Below are 18,013 nucleotides of genomic sequence, written 5' to 3' on the forward strand. Positions count from 1 at the left end.
TTGAATATCAGTAAAATTGTACAAATAAAGAAATTACACTTAAAAATTAACGGCCAGATAAAACGGTAACTTAACTTTTATTAATTTATTTGTTTAAGGTTCCCCATGCTGTTAAGAGTCAGTTAAGGTAGAATCAAAGCTCTGACCCGGAAAAAAGGCAGAATCAAAGTGAGAAAAGATCCTCTCAGACGTTGTGCTCAGCGCCGTGGGTCATCAGACCGCACGTGATGTGGAAGTTCTTGCACCGTATTCCAAGTTCACAGCTTTTGTCTGCTTCATTTTCAACCCAAAAAAATAAAGTTCCCAGCTTTTTGCAGTTCTTTCCTAAATCCCATCCTTATCAATTCCCCCCGTCAAAATCAAATCAATGCTCGTATATTTAATTTAAGTTTTTTAAATCTATTTATAAATTATCCTATTAAATTTTTTGTTTGAATGCATTTTTTCCTCCTTTATTTAGAGTATAGAGTATATATTAAATAAAAATAAAGTTAAATAATTATTAATTTTTTTTAAATTTAATAGTTTAAAATTTTTCTTGATTGATATAAAAATATGCAAGTGTCTTATAAATATTGATAAAAACAAATAATTTGTTTATTTTAAATTCTTTGTGCTATCCCAGAAATCAAGAATGCACTTTTTTTTTAACGCATAACGCATACATAAAAGAATATTGATTTTTAGTTTCACCGAATTACATTTTTTTAAATATTTATGAAATTCTAAAAATGAGTTATCCTACTCCTATGAAATACTTCGTTACAAATGTTACTTGATACACTGAATTTGATTGAGTATTAAATAATAAAAATATAACGTTAAAAAAAACTAAACATATTAATTATTTTGCTAAAATTCAATAACTTAAAAATAATTAAATCAAAAATAAATATAAACTAAAGATTATATAAAAATACATCAACAATTCAATCCAACTTGACAAAATTTTCTAAAACTCTGTTTAACTAAACTCTAATTAATTCAAATTGATGAGATTACATTGATGTAATAATTTTTTTTTTCAATAACAATTTTTTTAAAAAAGCAATACTCAAACTCAAGACTTTTTTTTAAAGAAAAAGTAACTATAAAAGCACTTCAATTAATCATTTTTTAATATAATTATATTCTTTATAAAAAATTCAAACTCATAGCTTCATGTTAATCTCAATCTCACCCTTGAGACTCATTATTTTTTTAACCAAAAAAAAAAATTGAATTCACAACCGCACACCTTAAAAAAAAAAAAGATTTGAGGAAGACATTTGGCATTATTTATGTACAAAGCTAACAATAATCATTTTCCTTTGGCAAGACAATAATTAATGATTGGTTTGTTGGTTGATATAATTGATCCGTATTTGATTATTTTAATTATTATTAGAAATACTAATGCTAATAAATACGGTATTATTGGAACCGTAAAAAGAAATAAAAAGAGAGAAGAAAGGAAAGGTACACAGAAGGCGAAGAATGAAATTCTGGGCCTCGGGGATAGCAACATCCCGTGCTCCTCCATCACACCACAAAAACCACTCACTCCATTGCTACTTCCTCACCAGCTCTTCTTTCCTCCTTCTCCTTTTTCTTCCTCTTCTAATTTACTCTTCAATGGGCAATTGTGGCACCAGAGAGGAATCGGCTGTTGTCTCCAATGCTCAAGGTTCTTCCTCTTCTTTCTTCTTTTGTCTTATTCTGCTTCCAGATCTGGGGCTCTAGTTTTCCTTGTAGGATCATCTGTTAACTTTTTAATTCTGAATTGCTTTAGTTTCTAATTATATCGACTGTTTTGACCTAATCTATCAAATTCAGCATCCTCATTTTCGGGTTTGTGCTGTGTTTTTGCTTCTGAATTGAATGCTTATATGCATTGTAAATTGAACTCGTGCAATTAAGGTGAATTAACTTACATTTTGAATAATGTGTGAATTTGGCAGTTCAGCAGCTGCACATGTCGTCCTTGACTGCTAAAAATGCTGCCAACGACAAGAAGCACAATCGGTCTGTGTCAGATCTGAGCGACATTTCTACTCCGCGCCACAACTTCGAGGATGTCAGGAAGAATACACTACTCTATACTCATGTCATTGCTTTTACATTGTATGAGCTCGAGACTATCACTAAGAGTTTTCGTTCCGATTACATCCTCGGAGAAGGGGGGTTCGGCACTGTCTATAAAGGTTACATTGACGAGAATGTGAGAGTTGGACTCAAATCCCTTCCTGTTGCTGTCAAGGTTCTAAACAAGGAGGGTCTTCAGGGACATCGCGAGTGGCTTGTATGTTCCGATTCCTTGTTTTACTTATGTGTTTCTTCATTAACTCAATTTAATTTAATTCTTCGTTGTCTTGTTTATCCGCCGCAACCACAGACAGAAATCAATTTCCTGGGGCAGCTCAGGCATCCGAATTTGGTTAAGTTGATCGGATACTGCTGTGAGGACGACCACAGGCTACTTGTATACGAGTTCATGTTTCGAGGAAGTTTAGAGAATCATCTATTCCGAAGTATGCAACATATTTAACCCTTCTTCCACCATTTGCACCTCCTTTTATACTTGTTTCTTTCACTTTTCTGTTTCACAATGGCATAGTTCAATATTTCCCGTAGCGAGTGAAACGTACGAGAGAGGGGAAATGTTGGGTTGTGCTCCAAGCCCATATCTCTTGCGAATCAGTGGATCTTTGACATGTTTGGTGTCTTCCTCGTGGTTGTTTCTTGTTTTTGTTTCCCTTCTTTTCTGTTGCATGTTTATCATATGCCCGGTAAGAAGTTTCAGTTCTATTTACAGGCCGGGTAGTTTCTTCAGCTCAATACTAGTGTCCAGAGAAAAAGGCGAGACTGAAAATTGCCTGAATATAGCATGCTCTGAATCCTTTATAAACAGTGGCTTCGTAGGCCATGCCAAAAAGGAATTTAACATATGTAAAGTTTCTAATTGATGGTTATTAGTGAGGCAGTTTAGTGTGCATATGTCCGTGTACCTCTAATCAGGATTTTTATGCTGCATAATATACATGCTTAGATTCCATGAATGAGATGAATTCATGTGGTAAATATTCCCTTTCTACGTTGAGAAAACTCTATCGGCAAATGAAAAACTCATTAGAATCTTTTGGATTCCTTTCAGATTATGTACCATTCACCGAAGAAAAATTGATGGGTTATACCTCTCAGATTAATTAAATTGGCATCTTATTCTACGTTGTGATTAATGATTACACGGATTTATTGTTATCGTGGCTCAAATCTTGAGTGATGAGAAATTGACAGCTTGAGAACTAGAACTGCTTTATTGATAGGGAGAGCATGTTAGAGTTGCGGATGCTTTATTGGAAGCATTACTGTTCTCTGTAACTGACATTAGTGTCTATACAATGCTTTCATCTGCCGAATTGTAGGCAATTCTATATGAGATGTATTCTGTGAGTCGCATATGATTCCCTTTGTTGATTGGTAATGTTGGCCTTTGCTCTGGGGCTCTTGGGATAGGATAAAAGTTTTATGTAAATTGAAGAATTTAATTGTTTTATCCTATTGTCTATTATGTAATAGTGAAATTTTACAAAATTATATTGAAATATTTTCTGTTTTGCTATGTTTGCCTTGTTTTGGTGCAAGACACTTGTTTCACTTCAAATATGTTGGGAAGGAAAAGCACAGGTCAACTTAATGAATATATGTCATGAAACTTTTTTTATGTTAACCATGGAAATGTTGATAGTCAGTACTGAAACTAGCGAAGTGGAGGTTCTGCTTAGATTCTTGTTGTATTTTGTTAACTCAAGTTGATATGACCTTTCCTGAGGTTTCCAGAGGCAACTGTTCCTTTATCATGGGCTACAAGAATGATGATTGCCCTTGGAGCTGCTAAGGGGCTTGCTTTTCTTCATAATGCTGAAAGGCCAGTAATCTATCGAGACTTCAAAACATCTAATATATTATTGGATTCCGTAAGTTTCTAGTATTTTAACCTTCATCTGGATATTTTTTAATGACTGCGGAAGAAGGGAATGATTATTCTATTCACTTGATGTTATCAATGACTTTACAGGATTATACTGCCAAGCTTTCTGATTTTGGACTAGCAAAAGCTGGACCACAAGGTGATGAAACCCATGTGTCCACCAGGGTTATGGGCACCTATGGATATGCTGCCCCCGAATATGTAATGACTGGTATGGCCTCCCACTCCCTTGGAAATGATTTTTGGTCCATAAACAGAGTAGTTGCAAGATAGAAAGGAAAATTATGCTTGAAATATTGGCTTCCCCTAAAAAATCATTTTCCTGTATATGTACAATGCCCCCCGGAGGGGGTTTACCTGTAAATTGTCATTAGACATAATTTCCAGAGTTAGCTGGGTTTATTTTAAAGAGGGCTGGGGTGGAAGACTCAATTTGGTGCTGTTCTCTAATCTCCTGGATAGGCTTGACGTAAGCATTATGCGTTATGCCTGATCCCATGTCATTTAGTATCAGGGCACAACTCAAACATATTTTTCTTGCATTCACCAGCAGGGGATATGAATGGCAAGGTGAGATTATTAAGGAAGTCCCAAAAGGTAATTTGGTTTATAAATGAAACGAGTGAGAGGAGGTTGGACGTCAAATTGTCAAATATCATTTGTTACTAAATCATAGTGAAACTTCATCTTCATTATCTTGGTCCATCATAGAATTGCCAATATCAATTATCAAATCTACCCTGCAATTTTGGCAGTTAACATGCCTAGAAACTTCCATAAAACGCTTTCCTCTTACCTTTTGGTGCTTTACCATCCTTATTTACCGTCCAAACTGTTTACAAGCTTGCATGTGCTCATGGTTCATGTTACATGCATTTTTAACTTTCATCGTGCATGGGCTCTTATGCATGCTTGTGTATGTTAGAGTGTCTACAAAGGCATGTCTAAACGCGCCCTATATGAAATTATCAGGTCACCTGACTGCAAGGAGTGATGTGTATAGCTTTGGAGTTGTTCTTTTGGAACTTTTAACCGGAAGGAAATCCGTTGACAAAACAAGACCGGGTAGGGAACAGAGCTTGGTGGATTGGGCTAGACCAAAGCTTAATGACAAGAGAAAGCTCCTGCAGATAATTGATCCTAGACTGGAAAACCAATACTCAGTGAAGGCAGCACAGAAAGCATGTAGCTTGGCTTACTACTGTTTGAGTCAAAATCCCAAAGCCAGGCCATTAATGAGTGATGTAGTCGAGACATTGGAACCTTTACAAAGTTGTAGTGATGGTGCTGAAGTCTCGTCATTAGGATCAACTGCTGGAGGTGGTGGTCCCTTTGCCATGAGTGGAATCTCCGACTATCGAATGCGCCAGAGGTTTTCAAACAATGTCGGCCCTGGTGCTAGTTGTTGGTCTCCCAACCCAAACTGCTCACCAGGTGCCCCTGCAGCATGCAGGGTCAGATGATAATCTCATCCAATGTAATTTCCTTCTGGTGTGCTTCTCAAATCTCAATTTTCTCCTGATCTCAAGAAGTAGTATAATTTGCTTGCTAGAATGGGGGGTCATGGGGGTATTTGCCGGATTGTACATGGTGTTATGGTTGACGAAAGCCCTTTGTGGATTGTTTTCTTTGTATCAATGGTTGGTCTCTGGGTCTAAGTGTGAATTAATTACGTGTGGAAGAGTAGTCTACTACTGTGTGTGTAGTTATAATCATCAACATCAAAACTAACATCACTGATTCCACACATCAGAGGCTCATCAGGTGGCTCTAACTCTGTGTGTAACCTCAGAATATTTTTATGACTCACCAGCTCATTCATACTGCAACTACTTTCTTTCCTGTGTAGTTCGTTTTTCCAGGAAACTGGGGAAGAGTGTCCCTTTGAGATGCTTGAAGATGTTGTTATGATTTTTCTTTTCTTGAAGCCTAAGAAGTTTGCTTGCGCCTCTTTTTTTTTTTATGTCTGATTGCTTTTTATGTATATTTTGCAAGGAAGGGCAATTGTAAAATGTCAACTATCGTTTATATAAAATAACATGTATTTTCTGAATTAAGGTGCACCTGCTGTTTGAATACTTGTCATTTTAATTTTCCCCCCATATTGTAGTGTAGAAAGCAAAGTACTCTTTTTCCCCCCTCTCTTCATACAACCATTTGACATCAAATATGATAGATTTAGATTTGAGTATGGTCTAATCTAAATCTGGGATGACTTTCTTAATGCGATATTTTTTGGCCATCCCTAAAATTTGAATAGTTAATCTTAACAACTAGTTAGGCTCAAGCACAGTTTCTCTCCCATAGTTATTTTTTTTATTTTGTTGGAAGTTTTGGTTCTTAATTAGTTATAATGGTCTGTTTAAGTTGATTTTAAATTTAAATGATTTATAATTATAATGTCAGTGTAATGTTTAGCATGTAAAAAAGGAAAATGTATTTTTATCCCATTTTCTTTTTCAAATTTATTTTTATTTTCTTTTCAAAAAACACTTTCTCACAATTAAAAAAAAAACCAGACTAGCCAGTTCCAGTTCAACTGAAAAACTGGTAAACAGGCATCTGGTCCGATCTGATTTGAATGATGGACAGGCTCCCAATCAGCTTGGAACAAATCAAGATGAACAGGAAAAGATCAGTGAAGTTGAAAAAACCATTGGGTGGGTTGTGGGGGGGCATTGGTTTTTCCCCCTCCGCTTCTTTCTCACTCTCACCATCTCACCGTTCACCCGTAGGAAAAGCCATGGACATTGCCAAGACAAGGGATAGAAGCAGAGAAAATCGCGGAAAGGAAGACTCATTTGGAAGTCTGTTGTGTACTGCTTTGAAGTTGTTATGCTCATAGAAGGGAAGGAGGAAGATAAGTAACAGTGTAGAATAGTTGTGCAAAGAGTAAAAATAATTAGTATTTCTAGTCCATGTTTGAGAAAGAAAGAGAAATGAGATCATGAGAGAGGGAAAAACCAATTTGATTGAGAAGGAGAAGGGACTGTGTGTTTGAAAAAGAAAGAGAGAGGAGACTATGAGAGAAGAGGAGCCAATTTGATTTAAAAAGAGAAGAGAGCATGCGCGTTTCAAGAATCAATATGCCACGTTCATTGTTCAAAAAGGATGGAGGAAGAAAAAGCTCACTTCGTGAATCGTGACGTGTCTTATAGAGAAGAAAATGGGTGATGGTAAAGAGAAGAAAGAGATAAAATAATATAGAAATAAAGATTTTATTGAGTCATGTGAGAAAAAAGAGGAAAAGAGAATTAGAAAAAATAAAAATAAGAGAAACATTTTACATAAATAAATATTTTGTAATATGAGTAGCCGTTCAAAAATAAATATTATAATTGTTACCGGTCTGATCTCAATCTAACCTTTATTTAACCTATTAATTTTTAAACTAATATTTCGACCGGTTTAGTGTCCGGTTTATTTTTTTTGTTTTTTCTTGCTTTTCCTACCAAACTTGCCAAGGCATAGTTGTTTGGTTAGCACAATACAATATATTAAAGAAAAGTGCCGTGGTGAATAGGCACGCTTAAGTGCCCCTGTTCCTAATAGAAAACGCTAGTTATGTACTCCATTTGTGCATATAACTATAAAGCGTTTGTGCTCATTCTCGCATATTAAAAAATATATTAAATTGATAAAATTTTTAATATTTGCTCTTATTTAAAAAGGTATTGAAAAAATATTGTATATTTTCTCTCATATTTTTTATTGTATTAAATAGAAGTAAAATTGAAAAAAAATCATTAATTAACTTACACATAACTTATACTTAAAAAAACAAAATTTTCACCTACGAGTGACTTATATATGAAAAGAGAGTGGTATACTTAAAATCTTTAAATTAATTAAATTAGATGCCAAAGACAAGCTATCCTAATGGCAGCACCATTCACCATGTCTGGATAAGAGTCTTGGCTGGAGTTGGTATTGTCCGCGTTTCAATTGTATAAACAAAATGAATTAATTAGATTAGGATAAGCATTTTTAAAAATTAATGATTTATCTTCCAATTTTTTTTATTATCAAATTTTTAGTGCTTTAAAATTTTAATTCTATTTGTCTTCATTTGATTGGAAGCAAGCGTATTAAGCATACAAGTCTCAGTACCTAAATTATTTGTTGTCCTGTTTCATTGTTGTGCTGCTGATTGGAATATTTTGTGGTTATTTCTATGATTTCATGTACTTTGAGATGATTTAAAAAAAAAAAAAAGGGGACAATGTGAGTTCTTTTGTTTAACTTAAATATAAGGAAATGTCGAGAAAAATAACTTTTTCAATTTTTTTTATAAGTTTAACTTTTAAATAACGCAATTGAACTTACAATTTGGAATGTTCATACGTTTAATTTTCATTTACTTATGGGACTTTAAATTTTAATCAAACGTGGACTTATCCAATTACAAATCAGGTCTAAATTAAAGATAAAAAATAATAAGTTTAATGATGAAAAATTGTCATGTACATTTTTATATCAAAAATTTGTTTTTTTTAATCATTAAAACTTATATTTATGCTCTCTTAATGCTTCTATTCTATATCTGGGGGCCTTTGAGCCTTCAAGGACAATGTTTATGTCTTCAAAATAATACGGATCATGTTATATTTTTTTCCCAACAAAGTCTAATCATTTTAATAAAATCACTTCCATGATTTCGTGTGTGCGTATGTACTCCTCCGCTCCTTAATATAGGATCTAATTGTTGAGTTGATTTTGATCCTAAATATAAGACCTATTTCTCATATTTATTAATTTTTCTTAAATCACCCCTATGGATCTCCCTTAACCATAATCAAGTAGAAAAAGGAGATAGGATATTAAGGAAGATGATTATGGTGTTTTAGGAAAAACATACCATATTTTTTATAATTAACTAATTAACCTAACTTTCTTCATCTAATCGAATTAGTTAAATAGGTCTTATATTAAAGACCGAGGCAATATATACCTTTTTTAGTGCCAAATTAGTTGATGCATCAATTCCAATTTAATAATATTTTGATCATTCCTATACTGTAAGTCTAATTCCACTTTCTTTTTCTTGTTCTTTCTTTTATGCTTTAAAATTGAAGGCCGTTTATCACATGCTCATAATGTTAAAACAGTATTCGTTCAAATTCTTTTTTGAATTTTGGTCCTTGAAATTTCAAAGTACTTATCTTATATTCATTTTTTAATACACCACAACCCTTGATTGATGCCTACACCCCGCCATACTCATATTATCTCTTTTTTTTTTTAATTTTTTTCTTTACTTGTCTTACATTAAGCATCGCCAATATTATATATTTTTTGATATAAGAGTTGTATAGTTAATTTGTAAATATTTAAAAATCAGATAAATTAGTTATTTAGAGTAAAACTGTATTGATTTTTTTAGAATGTCGTTTCTAATGATACTCTATGTATCCATCACTTGATGCTATTTTTTTTACTATATATAATCAACAGGGATATTATTAAAAATGATTATAAATTTAAGAGACGTGACAGATGAAAGTCTTGTATTTTGAGCCAAAGTAAACCCTTTACAATTCTTATGTTAAGAATTAGAGATAGTGTTATATTTTTTTTATCCATTTCAAGGTTTGTATAAATTGTAATCTCTTTGCTCCTAAATACAGGAGTTAGTTGGTATGCTTATTTTAATTTTAAATATAATATCTCATTTAATTTATTTTTAAATTTATAATTTTTTTAAATTATCTCTTTTGATAACACATGTTAAAGGAGATTTTATCAATGAGATAGTTTCAATAGAACTAATTGAAAGCAGCATATTAGAGAGACTCAGTAGCATATTAGAGAGACCAAGTCACATTTTCTATGAATAATTACTTTAAGTAAATTGTAAAATAGTTATTAAACTCCTACATTTAAAATGTGAAGGCTCCATAATACACAAAGACATCCCCCCCCCTTTTCATTGCCTGCTTGTGACGATAAATTCTCTTGCATCTTATTTTCATATAAAAAGTGACTTAAACACAAATACTAATACCTCTGCAGCATTTATTCACATATAAATAATTTTTCATCATGCCATCTTTAGGAGCAAAGTAACAAACTGATTAACGATATAAAACTATTCATATGAATTTTAAAATTAAAAATTGTACTTTTCAAATTTTAAGAAATAAAATAAATTATTTACACTTGATCTAAAAGTTAGAAAAAGGGGACAATTTAAAACCTTTTTTCTGAGGTCAAAGTGCAAAACTGGTCGGTAATGGATGATAATCAGTTAAGCATAAAAAATGTTTTTTTTTGGTGGAAATCGTACATCATATTTAGAATACATGTATACATATACATATTCACACATATATATATACACACACATAAAAAGATAATGACTTGTGAATTAATTAGAATAAAGAGGATGCTGTGGTGCGAGTGGATGATTGTGTGTAAGGCAGAGATATAATTTGAAAATGGAAGTTGGAAGAGAGACAAGAAGCTTTGGTACGTTGAAACAATCAGCAGAAAGCCAAATTGCTGAGTTACATGACAAACCGTAAAACCATATTATATATATAAAATAAATATTATTACCCGCTTTTTAATATAAAAGATACTTAATTAATTTGAATGAATTAAGAAAACTAGTTAAGTTAATTATTTGTAATAAATATAAGTTTTTTTTTTCAAGTACTTCTTTTAATCATAACTATCCCTAGATGAAAACTTCTTAACATGTACAATTAATATGGATACTTTAGGAAATGAATTACAAATTTAGAATATAAGGTGGATTTATGTCTTATATTTAGAATCTAATTCAATTTCCAAGAAGCTCTTATATTAAAAACCGGAGGTAGCATATAAGAATACAAATTCATATTATGGGAAGTGCATTCATTGAGAGAACTTTAACTTAAAATTTTTTAGCCCAATAGAGATTAGTTTCAGGTTCGAAGTGACTTGAAAATACTATGAATTACACCAAAAAATATTATATGAAAACAACATCAATGAATACATATATTTTATACAAATTAACATTCACATAAAATTGCACTAATGAGTTACAAAGAATGTCTAGTTTATTTCTCAAATTCCATGCAATGCATATGGAGTCTGCATTTCGTCAATACAATATAATACTCGAGTGATTATTATCATGCACTTTTAAAAAGAAACGAGTGATATCCTTATTATATATAAGCTACTAAGTGAGGTAGTATTAATTACATTTTTTTTTTGAAGATGGTCCCTACTCAAAATTTGATGTGATTTTCCCCTTTTTTCTTTTTTAATTTGTCAAATGTCATTCATGATTTAAAATATGGGTAAATTTAAAAATTTGCTTCATTATTAAACAAATTTAATAAATATTATATTGAGCATATTTTGATTTTCATGAGGTGGGTGGAGATGCCTCATCATAAAGAGCAGGAAGAATATCATTATCATGATTTGAAATTATAAGCGAGATTAAACTCACGACCCTCAACTTATGAGGAAGTATTCATACGTGATATCATTAGATTATAAGACAGAATAGAAATTCACTACAAGATCGAATAGAATAAGAAATCTTGTGGTTTATGATTAATGAGATCTATATATATATATAGAGAGAGAGAGAGAGGAGAGGGGGAGGAAGCATCTTTGAATTGAGGAAAAGAGACATTCACATTGAGGTAGTGGTTAAAGGGAATGAGAAGGGGACAAAGAAGAAAGAACAAGAAAGGGATGATGGTTTTGTACCAAAACTTGAGGCACAATGCCACTAATAAATCAAAACACTACTTGTTGCTATTTTCTTATTTCATGTCACGAGACAGATGTTTCCACTTTGAATACCCCATTTTCCATATCACGACAATAACACACACACGCATATATATATATATATATATATATATATATATAACCTACCTATATCTCACCCTCCACATGCAAATTTTATCACTATTTTATCACCACGCGTTAACTTCATTAAAAATAGTTATAAGTGTACTGAAGTTGAATTTTATGTGAATGCAAAAAAAATATTTTAAAAAAATTAATATTATTTAAGCCTGACAATACTCGAATTGATCAGAATTTATTGAGCATTAGATATTATTGCATCAAACACCTTGTTTAATGAGAATGGGATCTCTTCTATTTTGATCCAAACTGCTGCTATTGTGTTTTCTATGTATTTTGGCTACTTAAACATGCGAGCTTTAATTTGAGTTCATGTGAATATAGAAGACAGTTTTCAAAGAGTTATTTCTAGTTGGACCTAACAATCCTTGAATTAACTTAGTCATATAAATAATTATTTGTTTTTTAATCAAATAGATAAGATATCTTCTCCAACTACTTTTATTTTTAGTTGTCTTTAATTTTTCACAATTTCACATGACTTCGAAGTATAAAGAAAAACCAAATTTTAAGTGTCTTACGGTAGATGAGATCCATTCTAGTCATGCATTTTAAAGACAAAAAAGATACGTAAGAATTAATAATGTGATTCTATATGGAATTATGTATATTTTGTCATCACATCTCTCGACTTGTTTTTTTTTCTTCTTTAATACTTTTCTTTGAATACATTGTATAAAAAAAACTCAGGCTACTTTGTCTGCATTTATATTTCAAATCCATCGGATAAATAATTTGAAGAGAATTGAAAAAGAGAGAGAGAGAGAGAGAGGCAAGTGGGTTTTGAGTCTCCATTTTTGTCAATATATAAATTTTTTAAGTTAGGTAGTGCCAAATAATCTTTTGTCACATGAATATTAATAGAAGAAAATATATGTTCTTCTTTTGTTTGTATTTAGATTCTAAATCCACCAGATCAATTTGAAGACAACTTAAAATAAATAAATAAATAAATAAATAAACAAGAACAAGAGAAGAGATTGAATTGTTGGTCTCTCCTTTTATATATCCACTAAAATTAAAGATGATAACGTTTCACAAAACGTAAAAATATTATCAACTAGGGTGGGCTTAATTGTTTTTTTTTTTAAAAATAAAACAATATTACAATCACATGTAGTAGATCCAAATTTTTAGCCCAAAAACACACACACAAGTCTGTCTTTATGCATATATTATTTGATTTATGATATATCAGTTTTATTATATAGCATTTATCTCTACTTGTCTGTTATAATGTCAGTCAAAGAGTCAAAGATTAGACAAATATATACAAATTTTAAAATTGAGATATAGTGGGTCAATAATTCTTAAGAGATAATTAATTAACCCGTGTAGTTAGGAACAAAATTGACCGACCAAAATAGTCAATTGGAATATGTATTATTTTTAAAGAGATAAAAATATTTTCTATACATTAAATAGGCAGCAAGTTTGGTTCATTCCATGAGTCTGAGTTGTTTGTATGAATGGGGTCTTACAATTAGGATCGGAGATAGTATGTAATTATTGGTTGTGAATGGTGTAGGTTTTTATATATAATATTAAAATTTCATACTGATGATTTGTGCATAATCATGATGATCACAGTTAATGTAACATACGAACTTTTCAAATTCACCAAAATAATTATCCATAATGAAATTATTCAGAAAATTACAGACATAATTTGCATTAAATTAAAAAGCAGATTTGATATATGATGATTAAAATCATACCTCTCAGGGCCCTCTTAGAAAAACATTATTAAGAAATAAGGATTAATTGATTTTCTTACACATTATATTATCATTTCAATTATATATACAATTAATGTTAGAAAACAAAGAGACATTTGGCTCCCCTTGTCTAATTATGATGTTTTCACTTTTCTGGATAATGAGATTAGAGGAAAAGTAATTAATACTATCATTATTGTAGCCTTAATGACCTCATTATGTGAGCCTGAACCCCACAGTTAAAATAAATCAACTTTTGTTTGCATTAAGGAAACACAATAATAAGTAGAGATTGCTACTTGGCCCACAGGGGTTGGGATTGTCCTTCATTCAGGGTTAATTTGAGACAAGTTAGTACTTCTCTGATCATCTTAACATAGGACCTAATTGTGTGGTTGATGTTATTAGTCTTATATGTATAAGACTTATTTTATATGTTTATCAATTTTTGTTTTAAATTAACCATATTAATATTTCTTCAATAATAATCAAGTAAAAAAAGGATAAGAAGGAATTAAGGAAGGTATTTAAATGTTTTAGAAAAAAACATATCATATTAACTAATTTAATTAACATCCTTAAATTACTTAAATTAGTTAATCTTATATTAAGAATTGGAAGAGTATATTAAGAAGCATATGAGCTCTTATCACTTAAGAAGGTGATTTGAGTAGCTCTAATGTGCAGGATTAAGCATAACCAATGGTAGATTAAAAAATTATAACTATTAATCAAGGTGCAAGTATATTCTTTTAAGTTTTTTTTTAGAGGTTATGTTGTGCTAATTATCAATGTCATGTAGTGTTGAGATGTTAATCCTTCAAATTACAGAAGAGACGTTAGCTAAACTTTCTCCAGCAATCTTTTCCCAACGAGAGACTTGGGAGATTAATTGAAACCCATGACCTTCCTCTCCACATATGCACAAAGTATCTTGTCTATTTTATGTCTTTTCAATAATCTTTTGAAGTTGCTTAATTTAAGATGAGATAAAGTATAGGCAGAAGCAAAGGAGTTAAACCTCCTCTTTTTTTTTTTTTTGGCTGTGTATAGGTATCTTCTTATTAGAAACAATCTTACTTACGGTATTGTCGGCATTAAATGTGGGTACTTCTTCTAATAGGGATTCGAATTTTGATTTGTTATTGTGAAAGAAACTAGCTCATTCCGTTAATTAACCTCCTGCTGATTATGTAAAGAAAAAGTTTACTTTATGAGCATCTAACCAATAAAACTAAAACTGAATTAAAATGCAACAAATGAATTGATCCCTTGACATATGGCTCTTTTTCCTTACATCGGAAAAAATATATATATATATATAAATGATGGGGATGTAATTAAAAGAGAGACATTGTACTAATTACGAAGAGAAAAATAGTGAAAAGGAACAGCGCATAAACAGCAAAATCGATATTAGTGGCAGAAAGTAGGGACCCACTTGAGAATTTGATGTTTCCCACTATGTTCCATAATCCTCACACTCCTCTTTCGGCGTAATTAAACGCTTATAAGCTTTGATGATATCACAATCTATAATGCCAAAATTAAACAACAACTCTTTCATTTCTCAATAACCTGATCATCGGTCTTCTTCTTCTTCATCTTCTTCTTCTGCTAGAGCTGCCATGTCCAGAATTCATCCAAGCCATCATCAGCATCATCATCGTCAAGGGCATCAGGAGTCCATGTCCAAAGAGAAGACTCAGCCTTGTGTTCTCACCGTGTGGAAGAGATCCACCATGAGCTTCCAGGGTACCGATGGCTTCACCGTCTTCGATCACCATGGAAAGCTCGCTTTCCGAGTCGATGACTATTCCAGAAACAACTCCACCGCCATCCTCATGGACGGCGCCGGCAACGCCTTGCTCACCCTCAAGCCTCAGGTACCTTAATTATATACACATGTTTTCCCATGGCACAGATTCTATTATATATATATATATATATATGATTTATGAATGATGGAATGATCTTTTATGAATTTTATAATGAATACTGATATTGATGATCCCACACGTTTGTTCATGAAATCCAAGAGATGAGACATGCTGTGTATAGCTCTTGGAGGAAAACATGTGACAAGTTTAGGGAGTTTTGGCTCCTAATAAACTAGTCTTTTGGTATTGACATTTTCCTTTTGATGAATTTGTGTTCATAACAAAGATGCTTTCATTGAGAACTAGCTAACTTGAGAGAGCTACCTATGAAGGATTCTGACCGGCAGGAGGCTGAATGAAAGCTTGTATTATGGGATGGACAGCCTTTTTAGACTTGTGTATGTTGACAAGAGTTTCTCACAAAATCCAAGGAATAAGACAAATGCTGTTTATAATTTGTGAATATCATAGATGATTTTGACTTGATGATTATGTCTTGTAGTGCTGTATGCAGTGAATGGAAGGTAAATAAATATATGGGTATTTATGTGACAGATATTCAGCATGCAGTGGAATGCTTACAGAGGAGAAGGATATTGCAGTAGAAGAGATAATAAAAGCAGTAATAATAGTAAGAGTAGTGGGGCAAAGCCAAAAGCTTTATTCAGCATGAGATCAAGTGGGTCAATGGTGTTTAATGGAGGAGGGGATCAAAATCATGACGAAGCTCAGGTGTTCATGGGACCATCAGGCAGACAAGGTCAAGGATGTAAGGCTCATGATGACACACCAGATTTTAAGGTACAAGGATGTTTCAGAAGGAGAAACTGTGTCATCAGAAACAGCAGAGGACACATAGCTGCCAGGATTTCTAGGAAGAGAGTGAACAAGACGGTTCTTCTTGCTGATGATGTCTTCAACCTGGTGGTTCAACCTGGGTTTCAACCTGAACTCATGATGGCTTTTGTTGTTGTCTTGGATCGTATTCATTCTAAGCACTATTATACTCCCCTTTTGTGTTCCTAATTAACAATATACACACACATGTAAACCTTCATACAACCAAAGGGATGGATTATTAATTGCTTTGATCTTAATTCAGAATGATTTGGTTTCAGCCTGAACTCAAATTTAAACTGGGTTTCATTCTACTGTACTACCTGCTGCATATCTAAAAAACTTAACTGTTATTAATTAGGAACCTAAAACTTTGCATACATGCTCAAATTCTGTTATTCTATCGGATGTTCTGTAAATACTTCTGTAAGTGTTCTGTTAAGACTAGGAGTTGCCATAATTCTAATGGTTCCATGAATTCTAAAACCTGACTAACCCAAACTTTATTTCTCTCTGTTGAAAAAAACTTGCGATCTAGCTACATGCTCTTGTATGTTTTGAAGGGTTATGGTGTGTATGAGAGGTATCTGAAATAATCTCTGGAGAAACGAACCAAATACAAAAACCTTGGCATTAAAGCCAAGGAGAGAGAACAAGCCAGATATCATGGAGCAGAGCCAAAACCTAATAAGCAAGACAACTAGTGCGCTAAGTGAATTGAATCTTAGGATTTATAATATCAATATATCATATGAGGTTATGGGTAGAAAGATAAAAATTTCCAGGTTCTTGTTTTGCAAGATTCAAGATAGTATAGAATTTGGAATGGGTCTAAATTTACATATGTGCTTCATCAATCACGAGTTATATAATACTACCTCCGGTCCTTAATATAAGACCCCATTTGAATTTTTGTTTGGTCATAATTATAAGACCCCAATCCATTTTCTCTCTCATATTTATACATTTTTTTCCAAGATAGTCCTTTTAATAATGATAGTTCTAGCCAATACACTTAATTAGCAAGGATATTTTAGGAATGACAATACTTATTTATTACAAATAACTAACTTAACATACTTCCTTAATCTCCTCAAATAAGTCAACTGGGTCTTATAATTAGGACCGGAGGTAGTATTGGTTTAGAACATGGAATGGAAACAAAAGTCATAGCATAGGTAGGGATTAGCCCTTGGACTTTTTCACATACATAGTATAGGAATCTTCACAAGTTGTTTTTAGAAACTTCTTTAATTTTTGGACTAAGAACTCTAACTAACATACCTCTGACAATGAACAAGAAAGCTGTGAATGATGAGAACACAAATGTTTTATGACGGAATTAAAGGATCTTGAGGGAAAAAAAAAGGTGAGTTTTATTCAGAGTCCTGTATATAAGTAGAAATGAGACTCATTATTTTATTTGATCCATTTCTAATTTATCTCTCAAAAGTATCTCGGATGATTTAAATTTCATGATGAAATGAAAATCTTATAAATAAAATCAAATAATTCACACAAGGAAGCAAATGACTTTAATTATTATGTTGTGACATAATTAGTTTTACATAACGAATTTTCCACTTTGTTTCATTTGATTTGCATGTGAGGGCCTTGGTATCAGGCTTCCAAGCACAACAATCTAATTTTTGTCAATTTTAAGGATCTTCATACAGATTCTTTTTCACGGAAATGAAAATGGAGATTGGAAAATAGAAGAAGGGTAT

General features: G+C 32.2%; 2 protein-coding genes across 2 annotated transcripts; both read left to right on the forward strand.

The window, feature by feature from the left end:
• Positions 1-1,613: 1,613 nt before the first annotated feature.
• LOC114737452 (probable serine/threonine-protein kinase PBL8) lies at positions 1,614-6,027 on the forward strand. Its single transcript, XM_028925375.1, has 6 exons — positions 1,614-1,666; positions 1,941-2,281; positions 2,375-2,510; positions 3,820-3,956; positions 4,058-4,181; positions 4,943-6,027. Exons 1-6 carry the CDS (start codon positions 1,615-1,617, stop codon positions 5,431-5,433), a joined length of 1,281 nt encoding a protein of 426 aa, XP_028781208.1. The 5' UTR covers position 1,614; the 3' UTR covers positions 5,434-6,027.
• Positions 6,028-15,073: 9,046 nt separating this feature from the next.
• LOC114737483 (protein LURP-one-related 5-like) lies at positions 15,074-16,566 on the forward strand. Its single transcript, XM_028925414.1, has 2 exons — positions 15,074-15,455; positions 16,005-16,566. Exons 1-2 carry the CDS (start codon positions 15,198-15,200, stop codon positions 16,473-16,475), a joined length of 729 nt encoding a protein of 242 aa, XP_028781247.1. The 5' UTR covers positions 15,074-15,197; the 3' UTR covers positions 16,476-16,566.
• The last annotated feature ends 1,447 nt before the right edge of the window (positions 16,567-18,013 follow it).

The sequence above is a fragment of the Neltuma alba genome, unplaced genomic scaffold, assembly GCF_004799145.2.
Source record: "Neltuma alba isolate B1F8T4 unplaced genomic scaffold, ASM479914v2 tig00002777_pilon, whole genome shotgun sequence".
Taxonomy (NCBI): domain Eukaryota; kingdom Viridiplantae; phylum Streptophyta; class Magnoliopsida; order Fabales; family Fabaceae; genus Neltuma; species Neltuma alba.

Bases quoted from the DNA above. Each gene is read 5' to 3' on its own strand.
- LOC114737452 (XM_028925375.1), top strand. From the start codon at position 1,615: ATGGGCAATTGTGGCACCAGAGAGGAATCGGCTGTTGTCTCCAATGCT. The intron at 3,957-4,057 runs GTAAGTTTCTAG...ATGACTTTACAG, and splicing joins CTAATATATTATTGGATTCC to GATTATACTGCCAAGCTTTC. The intron at 4,182-4,942 runs GTATGGCCTCCC...TGAAATTATCAG, and splicing joins CCCCGAATATGTAATGACTG to GTCACCTGACTGCAAGGAGT.
- LOC114737483 (XM_028925414.1), top strand. From the start codon at position 15,198: ATGTCCAGAATTCATCCAAGCCATCATCAGCATCATCATCGTCAAGGG. The intron at 15,456-16,004 runs GTACCTTAATTA...TTTATGTGACAG, and splicing joins TGCTCACCCTCAAGCCTCAG to ATATTCAGCATGCAGTGGAA.